Source organism: Bubalus bubalis, chromosome 22, assembly GCF_019923935.1.
Source record: "Bubalus bubalis isolate 160015118507 breed Murrah chromosome 22, NDDB_SH_1, whole genome shotgun sequence".
In the NCBI taxonomy this organism is placed as follows: domain Eukaryota; kingdom Metazoa; phylum Chordata; class Mammalia; order Artiodactyla; family Bovidae; genus Bubalus; species Bubalus bubalis.
Window position 1 is genome coordinate 31,842,419 of NC_059178.1, and position 24,510 is coordinate 31,866,928.

Here is a 24,510-nt window from a genome sequence, read left to right on the forward strand (position 1 = left end):
ATTAATCATTCCTGTGTACACAGAAGAAATGGATCCCCAGGTGACTTGGCTAAAATGACGATGTGTTTCCAACCAGAGCCTACCCTCCAAGCCACCCACACGATAGAGAACTACCAAGAAAAGTATATTATAGAACTGCAGATGTATCTCGAGCCCCAGTGAACAGAGTGATCATCCAAATTGTTTCCTGGAAATACTAAGTACCAAATCTCTTGGAAGGAGCTTCCACCTGGACTTGTCTAAAAGGAGGACAGCCAGAAAGGGGAAAAGTGATTATAAAATATTCATGGCAGGTTTTTTTTTTTCCTGAAATTTTTCTAATAAGTTTTGATGTTGAAAGAAAAACTGAATGCCTCATTTTAGATTATTTTAAAATTAATTGTTCATCAACTGATGCTCTTTTAGTGTTGAATAACCACCCAAAGACCACTTCCCTATTGTTATGCATGCAAGTGGTGGGCTGCAGTCCATGGGGTTGCAAAGAGTCGGACAAGACTGAAGTGACTCAGCACAAGCACACAAACACACAGGTCTGTCCCAAACTCCTAACTATCTCTTCCCCCATCCTTCGCTTGTGAAGCCAGATGTGAGGGAGTTTTAGAGAAATAAGAACACATGGAAAGGATGGATAGGATATTAGAAATACCAAAAACAGTGTTCACTTAAGAAAAGTATGAAAATATTGCATTGAAACAAGATTAGCCAAGGATCAGTACAGAAAGTCAGAGACACGGGAAAGTCAAACATACTAGAATCTAACTAATTGGGAGAAAGCAGAGCAGAGCAAACTCAAATCAGACCAAACAAATTTTACCCTGTTAATAAGGTCCTTAAAAGTTTTTTTCAATGAGTGATTCACAAGAATTGTGCCAGTTATTTGTATGTAAATGGGCTTTTAGAAAGCATGATTGAGCAGCTCATTTTTATAGTCATTTAATTCAAGTTCATAATATTTTTAAGCACAATTAATTTGTACTATAAGGCACAGACTTGATTTTTGTTTCAGAAGGTTAAACACAGGCCTATTCAAATGACTAATTCCAACTTGGAGTTGGAGGAAAGAAACTTTGAGGTGCAGTTTATAAAGGAAAAGACATCTTGGATAAAAGACAAGAGCAGAGCAATCAGTGCCCGGTACACTAGGTACTCCATGAGATTGGGGAACAAATTCCTGCGTGAATTCACTTACACAGGATGTGAATGAGGCTTGTCATTGCTCCTCATTCTGGCTACTACAAATCAAGTGAAAAGTACAAAATCTACAGTCTTCAGAATCCCAGTGTCCACTTAGTGTCCGAAACCTAGGAGTCCACTTGATAACCCTTTCTGTCCTTGATTACCCATCACCAATCCTTTACTACATTCTGTCAATTTCACCTTGTGACTAGATCTTCCATCCTTCTGTTTCCCCTCCCACTGCCCTAATCCCAGCTGCATCTTCTCCTGCTTGGATGGCTTTAATAGCCTTCCAAGGGCTCTACTTCATCTACTCTGGGCTCCTCTATTCACTGCCCACAGTGACATCAGAATTATCCTTGCAAAACACGAACCTGATTATGTTACTGCTGCCCTCCTCCCAATCCTCCTGGCCAAGCCCCTTCACTCTGCTCTTAGAGTTAGGACTAGAGGCCTGTCCCCACAACCTGCTCTCTCATCATTGCCTCCTCCCTCTCTCAGCTCCAGTTCGTGCATCCTTGAGTTCCTCTCCCTTGGCCACGCTTTTCCCTCCTTGGCAAATGCCACTCCCTCTTCCCTTTGCCTGGAACTTATTTCCTGTTCTCACTCTGCTTTTCCTGCCTCTTCATTACTTGCTGCTGCTGCTGCTGCTAAGTCGCTTCAGTCGTGTCCGACTCTGTGACACCCCATAGACGGCAGCCCACCAGGCTCCGCTGTCCCTGGGATTCTTCAGGCAAGAACACTGGAGTGGGTTGCCATTTCCTTCTCCAATGCGCGAAAGTGAAAAGTGAAAGGGAAGTCGCTCAGTCGTGTCCCACTCTTTGCGACCCCATGGACTGCAGCCTACCAGGCTCCTCTGTACATGGGATTTTCCAGGCAAGAGTACTGGAGTGGGGTGCCACTGCCTTCTCCCATTACTTGCTTAGATCTCAGTTTGTAATACTTCCTCCAAAACCCAGTCTTGGCCACTTTGCCCTTTTGGTTAGTTTCTTTCCCTTCAAAAGCACTATTCTCTGTCCATTGTTCAACTGTTTGATTAACGTCTGTCTACCTGAAACACAAATTCCAGGGGACTGGGGACTCTGCATAATTTTTTTCACCATCATGTCTCTGGCATCTAGCACAGGGTCTTGTGTACAGAAGCCACAAATAAATATTTGTTCAATGAATGAACTTAATGAATGAATCCTGGCTTGTTCTTAAAGGATAATTTGTTTCATTCTCTGCAGTGAATGATCTCAAACGAAAATCATCAAGTAAAATGCAATTAACGTTTAGTATGTTTTTAAGAAAAACCAGAGTACTATTACAGTGCCTAGGAAAATTGAAGTATTTCACACTTCGGTATTAATTTTTTTAAAAACATTTTTTCTCACTTCTGCATGAGCTATTAAAATAAGCATATATGCTTGCATCCAAAAATTTCCTTTTTTTCCCCCAAGATGGTTTATCCTAAAGATAAAGAAAATAAAAGTTTCACTTGTTTGGGAAATTATAAATTGCACTTCCAAAGAAAGTTCAAAAATGCAGCTTCAGATTCAACTAAATAAAAGCTTTGGTGAACTGACGATTCACAAACATCCTTAGAATGACTCAAAAGCAATGTAAATGGAAAATAGAAGAAAACATCACATTTCAGGATTAGAAAATAATCATTCTGATTTTAGAAATAGCAAGACAAGAAAGCATTTATGCAATCAACTTTAGTGCTGAACTTAGACATAAATGAAAGTTTAATTTTCAGAAAGTTCTCTGATATGATACATCTTTTACTAATTACTTTTACATTTTAAAAAACCAAATTGCTCTGGATAAATAATTGTCTGCCAAAAGGTCCATAATGCTATTCAACAAATTGAATAATCTGTTTTCATCATCATGTAGTAGAAGTCTTTTACAGTTTCTTTCTTAGTAGTTAGGGAGTATAATTTGTACAATAATTACTGAATATTCTCCAAAATAAATACCTCACATTAGAGTAATACAAATGGCCAATAAATCACTATTACTAAGTAAGTCTGAACCAAGCTGTCATTTCCCACTCTAGGATGCACACGCCCTGGCAAAGAATTAGAAACACGAAAATCTTATAGCTAGAAGAGAGACCTCTAGTGTGTGTTGGAAAACTTTATATTGGGCTTTGGGCATAATTAATACAGCAAAATCACTGCAGTCATTTTGAATACTGCGGTGGGAGATTTTTTTGCCAACTCTCATTCATGCCCGATTCATTTCAAAATTTCTTCCCAGCCAATGGATGACATTTTTGTCTAATGAGTGGCTTTCTTTTCATAAACACATTTCCTAAACCTGTGAAGTTTTTTCTAGGATGCAAAGTTTTAAAATTCAATGATCACCTTTGCAACCTAATTAGTAAACACGAAACCTACTGTCATTGAAACAATTGCTAACAATTCTTTCCAATGAGCAGCAGCAGGATTTCTGAGCCAAATTGTTGTAGTCAGTGGGCAGTCTTCTGAACACCAGCCCCTCACGGTAAGCCAACTGCCACACAAATATAAACACGAGGAAGAGATCGGCACATTGCCCATTATCCGGGAGACAAATAGACCCACTTCTATTTCAAATTGACCAAGTAGATTAGCGATTAGTTTCCACGGATTCCCATCTAGGCAGGTAAATTCCTTGATGTAAAAGCGGATTTAACACAGCATTCGATGGCATCAGCCTCAGCCTTTCGAACTTTTATTCCCCCCTTTTCCACATTAAAAACACATTTGTGAGACACACAGAAAATGTTTCTCTAAAACACACACATACACACAAAACAGGAGGTCTCTTAAGGAGTCTACTGCTGAGAAGGTAAAAGCATTTTGCTCATTTTTAATTTGCTAAAACAATCCAAGCATGCTTGGTACCCAGAGGGTATTCTCAAATAAACTTGTATCTCTAGCTGCCAGCTTCGTTGATTGAAAACAGAAGGCAAACGTTTCTTAAAGAATGAGTATGTTAAACTGTTACGTCTCTCCCAGCTCCACCACGGGGACACACACACACACACACACGGGGAGACACACACACACACACACACACACACACACACACACACACGGGGAGACATACACACACACATATCCATCAAGGATTTGCTTGAAAGCAGCCAGTTAGTTCTACGATCACAGAGGTAACGCAGCATTTGTACCAAATTACTTCTGCTCACTGCGGTGCACCTCTTAGCGAGGAAGCCGGTGGCGCGGGGACACCGGGCCGTTCCCGCGTGCCTCTCTCCACGCACAAAGCCGACATCCAACTTTGGTAACTTAGTCGGCTCCCGCCCAGCCGGCCCCCGCAGCACCGTCACGTTGAAAACACGTTGATACCAGAAACCCAATTTCCAAGGCGGTGCCAGGGTTCGAAAGCACAAAGGCGGACACACTGTCGACCCGCGCGCTAGCTAGCAAGTTGCGATACTCCGGGGCGGCGGCGCGGAGCCCGCGTCCAGGTAAGGGATTCCTGCATCGCGGCTCCCGTCTCCCCTTCCTGGACGTTCTGCGAGTCCGACCTCACTTTTCACGCGAATTCACCAGGATGCGCCCCCCACCCTGGCTCTTTTTTTTTTCTCCAGGAGGCGCGGACTCTTATTTTCCAGCCCAGTCCCTCTGGGGGGCGGGAGAGGAAGCACACATCGTATTTCCATAAAGAGGGGCGGCGGGGGAGAAGTGGAAAGAGGTCAAAAAGGAGCCAAACTGCATCCCTCCCCCGCCCCCCAACTCGGCGCCCCCAGCGCCGGTTCAGACGGCGGAGGCGGCCGGGAAACCCTGTCCCTTTAAGGGAGACCGGCCGCCAGCAGGGGAGAGAAGGATGCGGGGCTCCGGCCGCAGGCACCGCGGGTCTAGGCGGGCGCCGCAGAGCTCCAGCCATTACCTGCCGCGCTCCCGTCCTTCCCCAACCCGGTGCCCCCTCCCCGGTCCCCGCCTCCTGGGGAGACTTCTAATCCAGAGCACGTGCCGTGCCCTTTATCAGGGGACACGGTGGGGAGGAAGAGGAATGAGAGCTTTTTAAAAATAAATGAAACGTTTGCATCCATAGCGCCGGGTGGGGGGTGGGGGGGAGGCTGCAAAAGGGAGGGGGTGATGGTGGGAGGGGGCTTTAAAGGAACCCGGGTGGGCGGAGGCGGCGTATCCGGATCAGCCCGGCCCGAGACAGACGGCGGACAGCGCTGGGCACCGGGCGCCGCTCACAAAGGGGAGCGGGGCGGTCCGGCCCGGGCACCGGGGTGGGGAAGGAAAAAACCGCCCCGGGGCCCTCTCCGCTCGGCCGCCACAATGGCGTCTTTCGCGGGGCGTCCCGCCGAGGCTGCTGCGGGCAGAGGGGGTGGCGGTGCTTCTCCCACCCCCAGGCGGGAGCCGAGCCCCGGGCGCCGTCGCCCCCCGCGCGCCCCGCGGCGCCGTTCTCTCGGCCGAGGGCGCTTCTGCCGGCGGCGGCGGGTAGGGGGCCCGCAGCGCTGGGAGGCTCTCGGTGGGGCCGGTTCGCGGAGCTCGGCGCCCGGGAAGAAAGAGACGCGCGCGGTTCGCCGGGGAGGGCGGGGGACGGAGGGCGGGGGCAGCGCGGCGGCCCACTGGCCGCCGGGGAGGCTGGCGCGCGAGCGGCCGGCGGGCGGGCTAGCAGGCGGGCGGCGCTGGCACCGGCTCCGAGAGCCGCGGCCGCTCCGCTCCGAGAGCCGGAACCGGGCCCCCAGATCCGGAAGCCCGGCCCTGGCGCGCCGGCCCCCGGCCGCCCCGGCCCCCGCGGCCGCGTCCGCTCCGCCCCGCTCCCTCTCGGGGAGGCACGCCGAGGAGCGGTGGTAGCAGCCCCGGAGGAGGGGGCGGCCGCTGCCCCGCAGCCGGTCCGAGCGGCTCCCGAGCCGCCGCGGCGGGCTGTGTGTGTGCGAGTGTGCCGCGCTCTCGCCCCATGCCTGGCACATGCGTAAAAGCGAGTTGCGCCCAAAGTCCCAGCCGTACCCTCCTTAGCAAATAATAACAAACCCAAACCGTCAGATCTTACCTGAAACATTGAAGCACAAAGTCTCTCTCCAAGTCCCCTTTTCCTTTTCCTCTCCCCCCTTTTCCGATTTCTCTCCCAGCGATCTGCTCGGCTCGCCACACCAGAGAGAAATGCAATAGCTTGGCTAAGGTAGACAGAACAAAATACAGAGAAGAGTTGCTCCAGGGCTTTGAAACCCCTCAAGGCAAGGATCAGGATACAATTAGCTCATGCCTCTACCTCCAGTCTAAATCAATCTCCAAAATAAAACTTAAATCAAATTAACTGATCACAGGGCAGACAATTGATCTCCTTCAAAAAATAAAGCTCTACATAGACGTATAGAAAAATATACATATAGGAAAATTTTTTTCCAGATTTTTTTTTTTTTTTGGTGGAAAAACAGTCTTATTCCAGCCTCCAACTTGCTTTTTACCCTCCTCTTGCACAGAAAAGCTGATTTTAATCGTTGTGATTAGTTTTGATGTAACGTTTCCGCGGGCGATTTCTGCAAATGGATGGAGTGTTTCTTTGCCAAAAGAGGGAAAAGCAGCAGATGATGATAATTATAAGGATTGTTGGTTGTTTCTTTTTATTTGTGTTTAGGGCTCTCTCTTCACTTTCTCAAGTTGACCTGACACTGCTGTTACACTAAGGTCGCGCAACTTGTTGATGAAGATCACCGCCCTGTCTGATCAAAGGATAGGTGATAATTTGGCAATCGAGCAGCGCATTTTTAGTTCCTTTGGCGACAAAACGTCCCAAATGACGTGGATAAAAATAAGCACATGCAGTGTGCTTTGCCCCAATCAAGTCTGAATCAGCGCCTGGGGGTGATACACAAACTCATTTCAAATGTTCAACCATGCAGAATTGCAAAAAGATTGAAGGAGTTACACTGCATTTTTTTTTTAAATAGCAAAATTAAAAGAAAACAAAACCTACATTAGGTGTAGCCAGGGACCTACCATTAAGGTTTATTTGATCAACCTTGTAAACATACCTCCCCTGCTCCCTTCTCTTTCCTTCCCTCCACCTGGTCTCTTTTATAGGGGGGTTTGTATAATTCCATTATTTGCTCACCAGAGCTAAAGAGACTCTAACATAAACACATTTCCCCAGATTGCTACTCTGATTCTGACCTCCCCCACTCCCCATCACTTCTTCTTCCTCTCTGAGTCTTTGTTCAAAGAGACTGTGCTCAAGCCCTTCCTTACCTTAATTCTTTTTAGTTAGCATGGGATATTTGGTTGTAACTCAAGGATCACCTCCCATTAGTGTTAGAGCCATGCAGGATACTTTTTGAAATGGTTTTTTTTTGAGCACTTCACAGTTCATTAATTCAAAGACTTTGCTGACATTTCTTATGAAAAAGACCAGGCTGTAAGGCCAAGGATACTAAAAAAAGAAAGGGGCGGGAGAGCACTAAATAGAACCAGACATGTCGTGAATACCTGCAATTGGCAGCATTTCACCAGAAGTATTTTTTCACCATCATTTTACTTAGAAGGTAAGCAACCCCATCCCAAAATACCAGCAAAAAAGGGAAAGTCCAAGCCTTAAAAAAATATATAGTTGATTAGATCGGTTCTACTGTGACATGAGATGAATGTCATCATGAGAATCAGAGATGTTGGTCGATTTTTTAAAAAACATAAATTCCTATGACATAGAAATCTGGTTTGAGAATATCAGTACCCTATAAAAAGAAAACAGTAGTTTCCAAAACAACTCAAAACAAAATTATGTTGTTCTGTGCATGCTCTCTTTCAATCTCCCCCTAAACACACAGACACACACACACACAAGGTATGATATAGTCTCTGATCTGCTATAAAAAATTTTTACTGTCTACAAAACCCCAAATACAATTGAGTAAAAACTTTGTTCTGGTCCCCGTGTGTGTGTGTGTGTGTGCTGAGTCACTTCAGTTGTATCTGACTTTGCAACCCCATGGACTGTAGCTTGCCAGGCTCTTCTGCCCATGAGGATTCTCCAGGCAAGAATACTGGAGTGGGTTGCCATTTCCTTCTCCAGGGGATCTTCCCTACTCAGAGATTGATCCTGCATCTCTTACATCCCCTGCATTGGCAGATGGTTTCTTTACCAGTAGCGCCACCTGGGAAGCCCCATTCTTGCCCCCAAATGGCACTAAATGTTAATATAGGAGAACATGAGCAGAAAAGACACCATGGAAGAACCAGCCTCAACTCATTGAAATGACTTAATACATTAAAGGTGTGGCCTTAAAGTGACTTCATCCAAGTCTGGAGAACTGTGTATCATCATCATGGAATGTGAGAGCCAGGAAGACCATTTGTGGGAGAGCATCTCGTTCTTCCCATTATTTTCCAGATGAGACGAAAGCTGCTTGTCCAAGGTCATAAGCCAGCCACTGACAGGGTCAAGGCTAGGCCACAGAGGCAGGCCAAAAGAAAGGTGAATGGTGCCCCCTCACTCCTCAAAGGAGCTCACCTGGAGAAGCCATACAGCATTCTAAATTTTGGTGACATGGCTTAAACTGTATTTTTGGAATTCCCTTTCTGGAATTGTCCTAAAAGCCTGTTGAGCTTAGTCACTTCAGTTGTGTCTGACTCTCTGTGACGCTGTGGACTGTAGCCCATCAGGCTCCTCTGTCCATGGGGTTTTCCAGACAATAATACTGGAGTGGGTTGCCATTTCCTCCTCCAGGGAATCTTCCTCACCCGGGGATCAAACCCACGTCTCCTGTGTCTCCTGCATTGCAGGTGGATTCTTCACCGGCTAAGCCATAGGGGAAAGCCTATTAGCACATTCTTTTTAACATCTCTGAGGTCCACAAATCTTTGTCCTTTGATGTTTAACTTTTGGAAACAATCCCTCCCCCCTCCCCGCACCCCACCAAAAAAAATAAAAATTAGTACCAGATCTGGGGAATAAGGGAATGATGGAAGATGGTTTATGCTATTTAGTCAAAAAAGAATGACCAAAAGCAGTAAACAATGAGGCCACTTTTTCTTATTAGCACTTAAATGGATTAAAGACAATTCTCAAAATGTTTTCAGCAGTAGAATTACTGGGGCTTTGTTTTCCAGGATAGCTACTTGGAAAGGAATAATATTCATTAGAGCAAATTAAGTTCTGAAGCATTCATTTTTAAGATGTTTTCTTACTTCAGAATGACATCACTTACAAAAAGATGCACTTCTTGGACATTAGGTCAGTGACATTTTTAAGTGATCCAATCTATTCAGCTGATCCCTGAATTTGTGGTAATCCAGTGGCAAATAGACTGTGGAATAAGGCCTTATTTTACTCTGGTAAGGACCTTAATGTTCTCGTATTTTGAAGGAGACTCAAAATTCAGATGGTGGGGATTGAGATTGAAAAGTTATTTTGTCCTGTGCAATTTAAAGAGATGAACCAATGTCACAATCTTCAAATGTAGGACAATGTAAACTTATTTCAAATTTTAAAATAGATATTTAATGAAATGTCATATGAAAAGCAGGGTCCACATCTTGCTAAGTACAAGATATGAACCTACTAATTTTATTTCAATCAATCTTGTAATCATAACTAAAGTACTTTTTATCTAATTAATACCTGCACAAGTGAATTTCTGTATTTTGTGATTTCTGCAGCGCTTCCCCTCCCCCCCCCCAAGTCATTAAGGAACTGGGAAAAAGTATATTAAAAACCCTTCCAACCTTCTTTTTCAATAAATAGTTGAAGTCAGACCAGCAGCCTAAAAACCATCAGCAACACGGAAAATGATGGCAATAAAATTGTCAGCAAGAAAACAATCAAAAAGAATACACAGACCTCTGTTTCCATCTTCCGGTGTCTCTCTCTCCAAATGAGTTCCACCAATTTTTAAAGGCAGAAAAAGAACGATAGAATTTTTTGAGTTGAAGCCAGGAGCTTTGTGGAAAAAAAGTTTAGCACTGGGACCTTTGAGGAAGAGAAAAAGAGATCTTCTATAAGGGGAACGGCAGCCCCTTCTAATATGAACGTGGAGACAGCTCATTTGCCCGTCTCTGAGTCACCGAACCCTCAAATCGCAAGTTTGCACAGAAATCGTGGCTTTGTCCAGGGGAAGCCCTGCGGGACAGTCTTGGTGGCGATTTGACAAGACGTGGACATTAGTTGCTGAGATGAAATGTGAAATTGAAGAGCCCTCCACTGAAGCAGCCAGACACCCAAACCAAAGCTAAAAATTCCATTGCACTTTCCATTAAGAAGAAGGAAGGGGCCTCAGTGCTTGGGTTCAGCCTGAACAGACCTGGGTATCATCACCCTTTTCTTTCTGTATGTAATGAAATGACAATATTTCCATCATTGCTCCAGAGAGGTCTACCTAAAACTACACTGACAGGCCCTTTAACCCAGGAAGCAAATTAGGTTATATTATTTTTATCTTCCAGTCAGTTTGGGGGAGGAAACCACCTGTTTTTTATCAGCCAACCTGAAACTCCCCATAACTCTGCGGAATGTGTACATTTTCCTAGAGTTGAATAGAAGCATTAATGAGCTCAAACAAAATGGGTTTGTGATTCCTGGAGGTTTGGCTCCACCACCACCTGTTTATAATTAGCCTCTGGAAAGTAGACTAGTTTTCTGTATCACTGTTCATGTTAAGAGTTTGTATATCTCACTTTCTGAAAAGGTAGACCTTATAACTGTGGCAGACCTGCTAATGGGCATCAGTTTCATCTCAACCATGATTTTGAATAGAAGCAGGTATCAAATCCTTGTACTGAGGCCCTTAAATCAGTTTGATCTTTTATCAAAGCTTATTGCTTATAATCACACATTATGAAGCAATACAGAAGATGAATGCAGAAATAAAACTTGTGTGTCATGGAATACCCTTACCACCCTTTAAATAGTCTTATTTGATAGAGAAACGCCTCTGTTGGCAAGGAAGTTGATATGTAAAGAAAAGACTTGGGTAGCACCTATATTTCTTCCTGGCATTTAAAATCCTTTGCTGGACCCTCACATTCTATATTTCAAATAAATAAATACTACTAAGTGTTACCAACCTAATTAATTGAGTTACACACGCAGCTCTGCAACTTTCAGTGTAACCTGATCCTTAGTTTCTTTAGGCATAAAATTCGAACGAACATTCCCCACTTGCAGCCTTATGTTGAGGTTGAATGGGCTAATACATAGAAAGTATTTATAACTGTGCTTGGAGAACAGTGAGTTCTCAAGTGATAGCAATTATGATCATTATGGCTTAGAGTAGTGTTTGTTGAATATGTAGTGTTATTGTTGAATAAATAACATATTCCATGAGTAGCACAGGAAGAACGACATTTTTGCAATGAGAGGTATCTCATGTATTGGAATTTCAGTGGCTGATCTTCTTTAAAGATTATTAAATTTCATTTTGTTATTTCATCTAGAAACCATACAGACACCTCCCTTTTTCATGTAAAGTAATGGGGGAAATAGATTGTCTCCAGGGGAAATTAGCAAGGAAACATCCTATATGAATGGTGTTCCTCACAAGGGAAGACTCTTTTTGTTCCTTTGAGGATCCTTGATTTTGACAAGACTGTCTCATGCATAGAAAACAATTAATTAAGCATTTTGTATAATTGCTTGTATTCATATAAAAAACAGGACTCAACTAGAATTCTGCCATGAACCACTTTCTTCCTAATTATTTGCTTTTTCACCTTTCAGGAATTACAGGATCAGCACAAACAAGTGCTTTAAAAACAAAAGTTTAAGAAAAGAAAATAGCATTTGAAAAATCAGAAGAGATGAACTTCAGGGCTTGATTCACATCTTTAAGAAATAGTCCAGTCAGGGAATCACATCATATTACCCAATTTTCTACACTTTGCAGTTTATGTATATTCTTCTTTCCCAAGCTTTAAACAGTATCATTTTCAGACTGTTCCATAGTCTGTACAAAGCTATGCAGTGGTTCTTTGAAGGAAACATTTTAAAGAAGATAAACATTTCATTAGCTGTTTTGTTCCATTTCGTGTTTTAGCGTCCCATGGTAAACTGGCTGGCATTGAAGGGTACCTCTATTTGCAGCATGATGCGCCTCATGCACAGCTCATCCGGTGGAGGGCTACTTAGCTCTGCTTCACTGTTCTTCTGTCTGAACCAAGACTGTTCATGAGAAACCCCATAATACAACTGAGACCCCTCGGGGGCACCATATACATTTATGTAAAGTTATCTTCTCATGCATCCTCTGGGTGTCAGAACCTCTCAGCTTTGCTAACCATAAAGAATCTGCCTTAAGCACATTATTAACTTTAAAACTATAATGATTTGGATGTCATATTTCAATTTTTAAAAAACCTTTCCCTGGGACTTCCCTGGTGGTCCAGTGGCTAAAACTCCAGGCTCCCAATGCAGGGGGCAGGGTTCGATCCCTGGTGAGGTAACTAGACCCTGCATGCTGCAACCAAGACCTGGCACAGCCAAATAAATATTTTCTTTAAAAAAGTCCAAACAAGTGCTCAGGACTTGTCCTATTTCAGGACAATGAGAACCTAGTTAAGAAGGTCTACTCAAATGATTGGTTCTAGGAAATAAAACACTTTCCTTGTTCTACTCCTGAAAATGACCCTATAAAACTTATCCAATGACCATCATCCTATGATTAAAAGTATAACATTTATTTAACAGAAAAAAAATCGTGAATAGGCTTTAGTTAAAAATAAACCCAAGAACAGCAACAAGAAGTATCTGGTGAAAAAATGATAATTAAACAAGAAACAAATGTATTACTGTTCAAGATGTATAGGAGCCACTATAAATTGCTATGGGAAGCAAGAATTTTGTACTTTCTTTCAAGTTATCAAGAGAGAAAGCAGTTCTAGAGTCTTACTGAGCATAAGCCTGAACAGTTAAACTGGGTGCTGGGAGGTGGGGGAACAAGTTGACAGGACTATTCAGCATGGGGGTTTAAATGATTTCAATATTATTCTTAATAATAACATTAATGATAGTAGTGATAAGAAATAATTATGAATGATGGAAGGGAACTTCAATTGTGTAAAGACCATCTGGCTATGAGAGTCAGACATGAAATTCTAAAATCCTCAATCTGTCCCTCTAAGGTTGCTTTGTAGATAATGGATATCTTAATTTTTTTAAAAGGAAAAAAAAAAATACCCTCATATCCATTGTACCAAATGTACAGCAGCTCCTGCTGAGAAAACAAAGCCTCTGTGTCTCTTTCTTTCCTAATCGTTGTTGTCCCCAAAAAACAAAGGCTCTGTGAAAGACCTTAGAAGATAATGATAGGAACTCATCAGTCTTTTATGTTATTTGTCTGCCTCTGAAGATTTTTGATTGGTAATTGTTCTGATCATCCTGTGACTTTTCATTTCCCCAAAGCGGGGGGTGAGAATTTCCCCAGGTTTTCCTCCTACAGTAAAAAGCTTTCAGAAAGAAATTTGGGGCAGGGGGTAGAGTGAGAAGGATGAAATTTTTGGTCTGCCACCAATACATAATTTAAAACATTGTTATGTGGGGATGAGAAATGACAAGAAAGAGGAGGCATCTAACTCGGAACCTGGAACATGGTTGGTATTGTTAGTAATAGTATGGTAATATTAGTAGATCTTTTTCCTTTTATTTATTACACCTAGTGTTTAGTTGTTTAAAATTTTTTTGATGCTCTGTCATGTCAAAATATCGTGGGAATCAAAGGACAAAATATTGTCTGATTTTACCTACATGGGGTACCTAGATAGAGTATCAAATTCATAGAGACAGGACTACATCAGGAGTTACTAGGTGCTGGGGAAGAGGAGAGAGGGGTTATTGTTTATGGTTATTGTTTAATGGGTACAGAGCTTCAATTTGGGAAGATGAAAAATATCTGAAGATGGACAGTGGTGAGAGTTACACAACAACATGAATATGCTTAATACTACTGAACTGTACACTTAAAAAAGACTAAAATGGGAACTTACCTATGTTTTACCACCATCACCCCAACAAGAAAGAAAAAACTGCAAATGTCTCTTTACCAACTCACATGTGAGCTCAGATCACTTCTGTACTCAGCTCAAGTTCATTGCAGAGTCCTTCATTGTGTTATAAAAACTTATATAATCTGAGTCATGTCAAATCCCTGGAAATAGCTGAGCTTCCCCAGGTTTTTTCCCTTTGACAAATTCTAGTTAGAGATTTGGGGGGAGGTAGGAAGGGCTCAGTCTTTGGTCTGCAACAAATACATGATTTAAAACTTATCTTTATGTGGTAAAGACAAATATCAAAGAGAAGGCATCTATGTCTAGATCCTTGGAATTACATAGGCAAAACAGCCTTCTGTTCAACAATATTTAATTTATTTGTCTGTGCCAGATCTTAGTTGCAGCATATGGGATCTAGTCCCCCCACCAGGGATTGAACCAAAGTGCCCTGCATTGGGAGCATGGAGTCTTAGCCTCTGGACTACCACGGAAATCCCTTGACAATATTTTAGATGTGTCCTTATATGTTTGTCATTCTGTAGACATGACCTTGTACTTTGCACCTTGAAAATGCAAAATCTAAAGCAGTTTGTAGATTAGTGAAATAATTAACTAAATGGAATCCTTTGCCTCGTGTTATGGATGTAACACTAGTTGAGGGAACTGGAACTGGATGCCTTGTTTTGTTTTGGGAAGTTATGAAACTAAAAGTCCATGTTTTTACTTTTTCATTTCTCTTGGTGTTTGGGTTGGTTTGGATCGACCACATAGGCTGCAGGCTTAGTCTTCTTGCTTCATTCTTTGTGGCCATCCACAGATGCTTGGTGGATCTATCCACTCGGCTTAAACATCCACTTCCTTTAGCCTCATGGTAATTTGTTATAGTTTTATTGGTGCCCTTCTATTTCCCAGAAATGGATTTTTTGTTTGTTTGTTTCTGCAAACAGCAGCAAGAGAAATCGTTAGATGTTGAAGAGTAAGAACACAGCTTTCTCCTGTTTTCTTCTTTTCCTTCATATAGGTATGTCACTCACTGGTTTTTTAAATCCACTCAACCTAAAAACTGATCTTCATCTGTGGTTCATCTTTTCCTCTTTCCTATGGTTTCTTGGTAAGGAATGTTGTTGCTGATGGCAGAGAGGGCCTATCAAAATCACATTTAGAGAAGTGCCTTTTTGAGATATTGGTATTATTCAACTCTTTCTCCCAGAGCCGTGCTGTGAGTTTCCCAGAAAAAATGTCTTCCAGAAGTAAAAGGGAGATTCTTAAACAGAAGAGAAGATTCTTCCTCATGTCTGATCCAAAAGGAATGAAGCCTATGGTAGAGATGCTAGAAAAAAAAATTTAATTGATAATGAAGAAATTAAGGGGCAGACCCAACTCAAGGAGCCCACGTCTCTGCAGATTTATGGGAGCAGGACTGGGGTTAGTGGTGGAGAATGAATAAACCTACTTCTCCTTTCCCTTCTTTCAACTCTTAGAAGTCACAAGTTCCCATTTCCATTCCCTGAAGAACTAGAAGGAGTAAATTAAGATGTTAATGTGAATTTCCAATACTTTGACCACCTCATGCAAAGAGCTAACTCACTGGAAAAGACCCTGATGCTGAGAAAGATTGAGGGCAAAGGAGAAGAGGGCGGAAGAGGATGAGATAGTTAGATAGACTCACTGACTCAATGGACCTGAGTTTGAACCAACTCAGGGAGATAGTGAAGGACAGGGAAGCCTGGCGTGTTGCAGTCCATGGCATCAAAAAGAGCTGGACATAACTTAGTGACTGAACAACAACAACAAAAACAAATATGAATCTCCATTTTAAGACAACGTGTTGAATTTGAAAGCATCTTGACACAGATTTTAGTCTATATTTTAGTAATTTTTTTTTTTTTGGAGGAAAATTGCTTTACAGTGTTCTGTTGGTTTCTGCTATACAAGAAAGTGAAACAGTCATCATTTTATATACATATCCCCTCCCTCTTGAGCCTCCCTCCTCTCCCCCATGCCACCCCCTCTAAGTCATCACAGAGCACCAGGCCGGGCTCCCTGTGTTATATAGGAGCTTCCCTCTAGCTAGCTGTTTACACATGATCGTGTATATATGTCAAGGCTACGTCTCAATTCGTCCCACCCTTTCCTTCCTGCACTGTGAAGCCCATTCTCTATATCTGCATCTCCATTCCTTCCCTGCAACTAGGTACATCAGTACCATTTTTATAGATTACATATATATGCATGAATAGATTTTGTTTTTCTCTTTCTGACTTTGAGTCTATATTTTAATATACCACAAATTTAAGAAATTAAGGGGCAGACCCAACTTAACTAACTCTGCCACTATTCCATTTAAGCCTGTTGGTTTCCCTTTAAGACTTTCCTTTCTTTCTAACCTTCTTCATTCAAACTGAGACAAAAAGAAGTTCTGTTTGTACTGTTAACCAAACACTCTCACCTCCATTACTTCGTTTGGTCCTGTCAACCCAGGAGTGTTAACCCAGTTGTACTGAAGATGAAGAAAGAGAAAGACATGTAGTAAGAGGAAGAGCCTTCTCTGACTCCAAGACCAGACTCTCTCCATCAGATGAGAACTCGCATTTGTCTTAGTCATAACCAGGCATTTTGCTCTCAGTCTCATCTATTTTGTACTCATCTTTGGCTTCTTAGACCCAAAACTGGCTCTTGCAGGAAACATATATAAAGTGAAGTAGTGAATGAGCCTTTCAAATAATTCATTCTATGCTGCTGCTGCTGCTGCTGCCACTAAGTCACTTCAGCGTGTCTGACTTTGTGCGACCCCATAGACGGCAGCCCACCAGGCTCCCCCATCCCTGGGATTCTCCAGGCAAGAACACTGGAGTGGGTTGCCATTTCCTTCTCCAATGCATGAAAGTGAAAAATGAAAGTGAAGTCGCTCAGTCGTGTCCGACTCTAGCGACCCCATGGACTGCAGCCTTCCAGGCTCCCCCGTCCCTGGGATTTTCCAGGCAAGAGCACTGGAGTGGGGAGCCATCGCCTTCTCCAGTTCTATGCCACAGTATTCAGTAAATAAAACAAGAGAAAAAAAAGCCAACCAATTTCTTTATCCATAGGCTAAGCTCCTGGTTTGTACGATGAAATAGGAAAGTGACTTCTTCCTCTTCTCCCTCCTTCTTTCTCTGTCTCTTTTCTATGAAGACTTTGGCTCTTGTAGTTACTCTGCTCTCATCACTCTTCTAAGGTCTCCTGAGGTTCTGCAATGATCTCTCTATAGGCAGAGCCTGCTTCCTGATGTGCTGGTGGGTGGGGAGTCAAACCCACAATTCAGAGACATTGAACCAGATGCAGCTGGCTTTGGAAACCTCAGTAAGACCTTCCTCTCCTGGGAGTGAGCAGGAAAGGGGTGGCTTTGTCTAGAGTAAAGAGTAACTATTACTAGGGTGATTGAGTCTTTGTAATGCCAAAATGAAAGTCGTTCAGTCGTATCCCATGGACTGTAGTCTTCTGTTCACGGAATTCTCCAGGCAGTTCTACTAGAGTGGGTGGCCGTTCCCTTATCCAGGGGATCTTCCCAACACAGGGATCAAACCCAGGTCTCCCGCATTGTAGGCGGATTCTTTACCATCTGAGCTACCAGGGAATCCCTGTAATGCCAATGCCACCCTCAATTTTGGAAACAAGAAAGGGGGCAGGCAGGCAAGTAGCAGAAAATCTCTTCCTCATGTTCCTAAGCTGATAAATACTCCTGCAACTCTGTGCCAGGTCATAATTCTTATTACTTGGCTTAGGTCACAGAGTTCAACTCAGGGATGCCTGGAAGCTAAATGGGCATAGATGGACTTGAAATGGTAGAACATAAGTTCTCCATTCTTGACCATAGCTCACCAGGCTCCTCTGTTCATGGAATTCTCCAGGCAAGAATCCTGGAGTGGGTTTCCATTCCCTTCTCCAGGGGATCTTTCCAACTAACTTTGGATGGAACCTGGGTCTCCTGCATTGCAGGCATATTCTTTACCATCTGAGCCAGCAGGGAAGCCCACTCTCCATTCTTTAGGTACCCCACTTGTATTCTACCCGCTTTGTTTCAATTTGACATCTTTCTTCTTCTTAGCACCTCCCCTAGTCCTCTGTTGGTGACAAAAAAAAAAAAAAAGGGCGGGGGGGAGGGGAGGTGTTTTCCAACCAAAGCAAGTTCTAGAGGAACATCTTCACAGCCTAATTAGCTCTTAGGCTCTTAATTTTGGAGAAACATGACTCTGAACGTTTCCTAATTAGGAAACCCAAATGGGAGTGCTGACACCGCCTCCCCCAGGCAAGCCGTGTACACGGAACAGCTACCATCTGAGGGAGCTATGCCTTTTTCTCTTTGTAATTACTTGACCCAACTTCGGCTGCAGTTAAACTTGCACCTTTTCTCAGATGAAGGCCTTGAACCCTCTGCTCAGCTATTATGTTGTGTATCAAGTCACAAAGCAGTCTTGCAGCAGTCCAAGTTTAACACTTGAATGTTGTAAGATTCCTGCCATTTTCTTTTCTTTGCTTGGACTGTGTCTCCCTGTGCAGTTTCATATGAATTATAGGTAGAGGTCCTCCTTCCTTTTGAAGGAGGAAAAGGAAATTGTTCGTGCACATGAAAACAGATACCTTTTTTTTTTTTTTTAATGAACCTAAAATTTTGCAGACTGAATAGGACCCTGATCTGGGTGGTCAGGTACCTTGTCTCTGGCAAAGGTACGAGACAGAGGGTGAGATACTGACATACTGCAAGGGAGAAAGGGGGCCTTCATGCACAAAGCCAACTGAAGCATTTCCTATAGAGCGGGAATATCGCTCTCGAGCCCCACGGTGATCTAATAGCCTAAAGCATCCCTTTGGCTGCCTTAATTCCAAGTGTCCTTGGTAATCAACACAAGGCCTGGCTCCTGCGGAATTCTAAACTCCACATCTATAGCTATAGTAGGAGTTGTCTGGACAGTAACAAGAGGAGTTTCAACACTGCCATGTGGACAATAGCTAGCTAGTGAGAAGCTGCTGTATCTTGCAAAAAGCTCAGCTTGGCGCTCAGTGATGATCTAGAGGGGTGGGATGGGGCAGGGGTAGGGGGGATGCGAGAGAGATACAAGAGGGAAGGGATATATGCATACATATAGCTGATTCACTTTGTTGTACAGCAGAAACTCACACAGCATTGTAAAGCAATTATGTTGTCTTTAGTTGCCAAGGCGTGTCTGACTCTTTGTGACCCCATGGACTGTAGGCCGCCAGGCTCCTCTGTCCATGGAATTTTCCAGACAAAAATACTGGAGTGAGTTGCCATTTCTTTCTCCTGGGAGTCTTCCTGACCCAGGGATCGAATGCGTCTTATACACTGGCAGGTGGATTCTTTACCACTGAACCACCAGGGAAGCCCAAAGCAATTATGCCCCAGTTAAAAAAAAAAGAGTATGACTCCAAGCCACCAACTCCTAATACTGATAACCAGCCAGTTAACCGCTGTCCCCACAGCCTTCATGTTAAGTAGAGGGGTGGTTCCCCCTTCACATTCCAGAAAGATGCAGCTGCAAGACAGAGATCCTCCTCTTCTTATGCTTTCTGTTTACATCTTTTGTTGATAGAAGGAACCTAACCCTCAGGAGGCTGTCAATATGCAGGTAGAGCTTTTCAATGGTTTCTCCCTGCTCTCCAGATTTTATCAAGGCCCTGATTGCTCTGGCCCAGCTCCCTCTGCATCCACAGGAGGCTTCTCTCTCCCAACTCTGGATTGCCCCGAGTACTTTGGGTCCCATTTAGCTCCTTCCACCCAGCTCTCTGCCCCAGGACCTTTGCACAATTTGTTGCTGTTCAGTCGCTAAGTTGTGTCTGACTCTGCGATCCCGTGGAGTGCAGCACGCCAGGCTTCCCTGTCCTTCACCATCTCCTGGAGTTTACTCTGACTCATGTCCACTGAGTTGATGATCTCATCCAACCATCTCACCCTCTGTCACCCCCTTCTCCTCCTGCCTTCAATCTTTCTCAGAATCAGGGTCTTTTCCAGTGAGTCGGCTCTTTGCATTAGGTGGCCAAAGTCTTGGAGCTTCAGCTTCAGCATAGTCCTTCCAATGGATATTCAGGGTTGATTTCTTTTAGGGTTTACTGGTTTGGTCTCCTTGCTGTCCAGGGGACTCTCAAGAGTCTTCTCAAGCACCACAGTTCGAGAGCATCAATTCTTTGGCGCTCAGCCTTCTTTATGGCACGAGAAGGACCTCCTTTATGTAGGAGGCTTTCTCTTCTCTAGCCTAGGAACTCTTGCTCATCCATTAGCTCAAATATTTTCTCAGGGAAGCCTTCCCCTTAGAACAGCTCAGTCCTGAAGTTTGATCCATTTAAACTTCAGTAGTTAGGGTGTTTTCAAACTGGGAAGCACTCATACATAGTTCATTGGCCTTTTCCTTTAGAATACTAACCAGTTTGCAATTTTGTGTTTGTTTATTATTTGATTACCATCTGCTTCTACAACATAAGAACTATATCTGCCTTTTCTCACTAGTGTCTTCAGGGCCTAATGTAAAGCTTGGCATACAATTTGTGCCCAATAATACTTGTTAATGAGTGAGCGAATGAATATAAAGGAAAGAACACATTAGAAAAACAATTGAAACGAAAAAAAAGAGACCAAGATTGTTAACAAGTAGGTAAGGGAAAATCCCATGGACAGAGTGGTCTGGCAGGCTACGGTCTGTGGGATTGCAAAGAGTCAAACGGGAGTTAGTGAGTAAACACACAAGGAGAGGAATTACTGCCCCCAGGATTTGGTGATTTTATCAGTTTGGCATTAACGTTTTTTGACATAGGTTTCTGAAGTCCTAGAGAATTTTTCCTAAAAATCTAACACCCCTACCCAAAAGAATTGAGAGCAGGGACACAAGTATATGTATTCCAAGGATCATGGCAGCATTATTCACAACAGCCAAAAGAAAGAAGGATGCAGCCCAAATGTCTATTGATGGATGAACAGATACACGAAATGTGGTCTCTATACACAATGGAATATTATTCCCTCTTTAAAAAATGAAATTCTGACACATGCTGTAACATGGATAAAGCTTGAAGATGCCAAGTGAGATAAACTGGAAACAAAAGCATACATATTGTGTACTTCCACTTACATGAAGAATCTAGAGTTGTCAAATTCACAGAGAAAATAGGAAGTTAAATGGTGCTTTCCGGGGGCTGATGGGGGGTGGGAGAAGACGAAGGAAGGAATGAGGAGTTAATGTTTAAGGGGTGTGGAGTTTCAGTTTGGAAGATGAAGGTGTTCCAGAGATGGATGGTGGTAATGGGTGCATAGCAATTTGAACATACTTCACACCACTGAGCTGTACACTAAGAAATGGTTAAAACCATTCTATGGTTTGTATTTCTTTTCTTTTTTGTTAGTCGCTCAGTTGTGTCCGACTCTTTGCGATCCTATGGACTGTGGCCCCCCAGGCTCCCCTGTCCATGGGATTCTCCAGGCAAGAACACTGGAGTGGGTAGCCCTTCCCTTCTCCAGGGGGATCTTCCCAATCCAGGGATCCAACCCAGGTCTCCTGCATTTCTGGCAGATTCTTTACCATTTGAGCCTATGTATATTTTACCACAGTTAAAACAAAAAGCAATGAAATGTTGAAAACACAAACACATACCCTTAAGATTCCCTCAAGTTCAGAGTCCATTTCCTTAAAGTGAAGGCCCATTCATTGTAGGTATATCAGTTCAGTTCAGTTGCTCAGTCTTGTCCGACTCTTTGCGACCCCATGAATCGCAGCACACCAGGCCTCCCTGTCCATCACCAACTCCCGGAGTTCACTCAGACTCACGTCCATCAAGTCAGTGATGCCATCCAGCCATCTCATCCTCTGTTGTCCCCTTCTCCTCCTGCCCCCAATCCCTCCCAGCATCAGAGTCTTTTCCAATGAGTCAGCTCTTTGCATGAGGTACCCAAAGCACTGGAGTTTCAGCTTTAGCATCATTCCTTCCAAAGAACACCCAGGGCTGATCTCTTTCAGAATGGACTGGTTGGATCTCCTTGCAGTCCAAGGGACTCTCAAGAGTCTTCTCCAACACCACAGTTCAAAAGCATCAATTCTTCGGCACTCAGCTTTCTTCATAGTCCAACTTTCACATCCATACTTGAGCACTGGAAAAACCGTAGCCTTGACTAGATGGACCTTTGTTGGCAAAGTAATGTCTCTGCTTTTGAATATGCTATCTAGGTTGGTCATAACTTTCCTTCCAAGGAGTAAGCGTCTTTTAATTTCATGGCTGCAATCACCATCTGCAGTGATTTTGGAGCCCAAAAAGATAAAGTCTGACACTGTTTCCACTGTTTCCCCATCTACTTCCCATGAAGTGATGGGACCAGATGCCATGATCTTCGTTTTCTGAATGTTGAGTTTTAAGCCAACTTTTTCACTCTCCTCTTTCACCTTCATCAAGAGGCTTTTGAGTTCCTCTTCACTTTCTGCCATAAGGGTGGTGTCATGTACATATCTGAGGTTATTGATATTTCTCCCTGCAATCTTGATTCCAGCTTGTGCTTCTTCCAGCCCAGCATTTCTCATGATGTACTCTGCATAGAAGTTAAATAAGCAGGGTGACAATATACAGCCTTGATGTATATATAATACGTAGGTATTATAATTCTCGTAGGTATATAATTCTGTTTAAAATGCACCTGTTTATTACCCTTCATTTTGTAATTTCTGTTTTTAAAATGTCCAGATCTTCCTCTTTGCCCTCATGTTGAGTGGTGGGTAGGAGTAGTAGTCGTGCAGTGTGGGCATCCATGCCTTTTTCTACAGAGGTACCTTCTCTGATGGCAGAGTTACACAGAACTAGAGTACCTCCACAACAAGTCATCGGTCTGGAAGGTGGCGCAGTGATAAAGAATCCACCTGCCAATGCAGGAGGAGACACAAGAGACGCAGGTTTGATCCCTGGGTTTGGAAGATCCCCTGGAGTTGGAGATGGCAGCCCACTCCAGTATTCTTGCCTGGAAAATTCCATGGACACAGGCAGGAGCCTGGTGGGCTACAGTTCATGGAATCCCAAAGAGTTGGACATGACTGAACATGCCCACATGCAAACTTTCATTTCACACTGTTTACCAATTAGAAACATCTCTAGGAGAAACCAATACAGCCCTTAAGTGTATCCTTTCTCTGAATTTGTAAGTTTGATTGGCTCTCAGATCCAATCCGTTATTTATCTATAGAGATAATCTGAAATCCGAGAGACGGAGAGTTTAAAGCCGAATTTAGACTTTCATTAGGATCACGCACAAAAGAGTATAGCTAGTATATTAATCTCTAACATTGTAGTGAATGAAGAAAGATCCTCTCCGATGTGGATAAACCCCCCCTGTAGATTTCCAGAATCCCAGCCCTGAAAAGGCTTACCCAGAAAATCTGGCAAGTGATGATGAAAATCTGTGTCCAAAACCATCATCTCTGGACATTTAAAAAATGAGTTATAATTATCAGACAATATTATATTTGTTTCAGGTGTACAACATATTCAGTATTTTTTCGGCATTTTTATGCATTATGAAATGATCATGGCAGTAAGACCGGTCACCATAAAAAGCTGTTACAATATAATTGACTATATTTCCTATGGGAACATTATACCCTGTGACGTATTTACTTGTCATCACACACGAGCATCACTGGTCTAACTCGCCACCTTAGAAGAAGAACATTTAGAGAGCTCAGCTAAGGATGTATTCTTTGTCTTTTTTTTTTTTTTTTTTTTTTTGCTTCATTGTATTTTTTTGGGGATCTTAGTTCCCCAACCAGGGATTGAACCCTTTTCACAGCTGTGGAGGCACTGAGTCCTAACCACTGGACCACCAGGGAATGCCCTGTCTAAATACTGTGTCTTAAACTATTTGTAAGCAGTAAGAAAAGGACTTTGAAGTTGCCCTCAACATGAATTCAGTCTTCTGGGGGAAACGATTTTCCACAACCACTTTTGAACTCCAACCTATAATCAAGTAATTGGCAGACATGGGAGGTTACTGAGTCCATCGTGAATCTAGTGAAACCATGAATCCTCTCTCTTCCAATGTGAACTCACAAAATAATCCGCATTTCCTCTGGGGAGTTCTTGTCCCCTTGAAACACATCTGTTGACTCCAGGTAAATTACCCTGTTCTCCGTTCTCTTCCCCCCTACTCCCGAGAGGCCCTGCCTCATTATTAAAGAATCACATAATTTCATATTTAAAGAGGACCTTCAGGATCATGTAATTCAACCAGTTTTGTTTTTTTTTTTAATAGTCAAAGAAACTTAAGCCCAGGGAGATTAAGTGATTAATGTCTCACTGGATTAAAACCAACCTATCTAGAATTAGTTGTAGGCTCTTTTGATGGTCCTCATTCACTTTTGTCTAGGAGATGTAACTCACGAGAACT

At 43.1% G+C, this 24,510-nt stretch overlaps 1 protein-coding gene and 1 long non-coding RNA gene across 2 annotated transcripts in view; one reads left to right on the plus strand and one right to left on the minus strand.

The window, feature by feature from the left end:
- Window positions 1–6,307, minus strand: part of KCTD1 (potassium channel tetramerization domain containing 1) — a 212,989-nt gene extending 206,682 nt beyond the window's left edge. Inside the window, exon 1 of the mRNA XM_025273597.3 lies at window positions 6,181–6,307. Within this exon, the coding sequence (XP_025129382.1) occupies window positions 6,181–6,189 (9 nt within the window). The 5' untranslated portion in view covers window positions 6,190–6,307. The remainder of the gene's footprint in view (window positions 1–6,180) is intronic.
- LOC102416601 overlaps window positions 4,367–24,510 on the plus strand; it is a 45,232-nt gene continuing 25,088 nt past the window's right edge. The window contains exon 1 of the long non-coding RNA XR_328425.3: window positions 4,367–4,639. This is a non-coding gene — a long non-coding RNA (uncharacterized LOC102416601). The remainder of the gene's footprint in view (window positions 4,640–24,510) is intronic.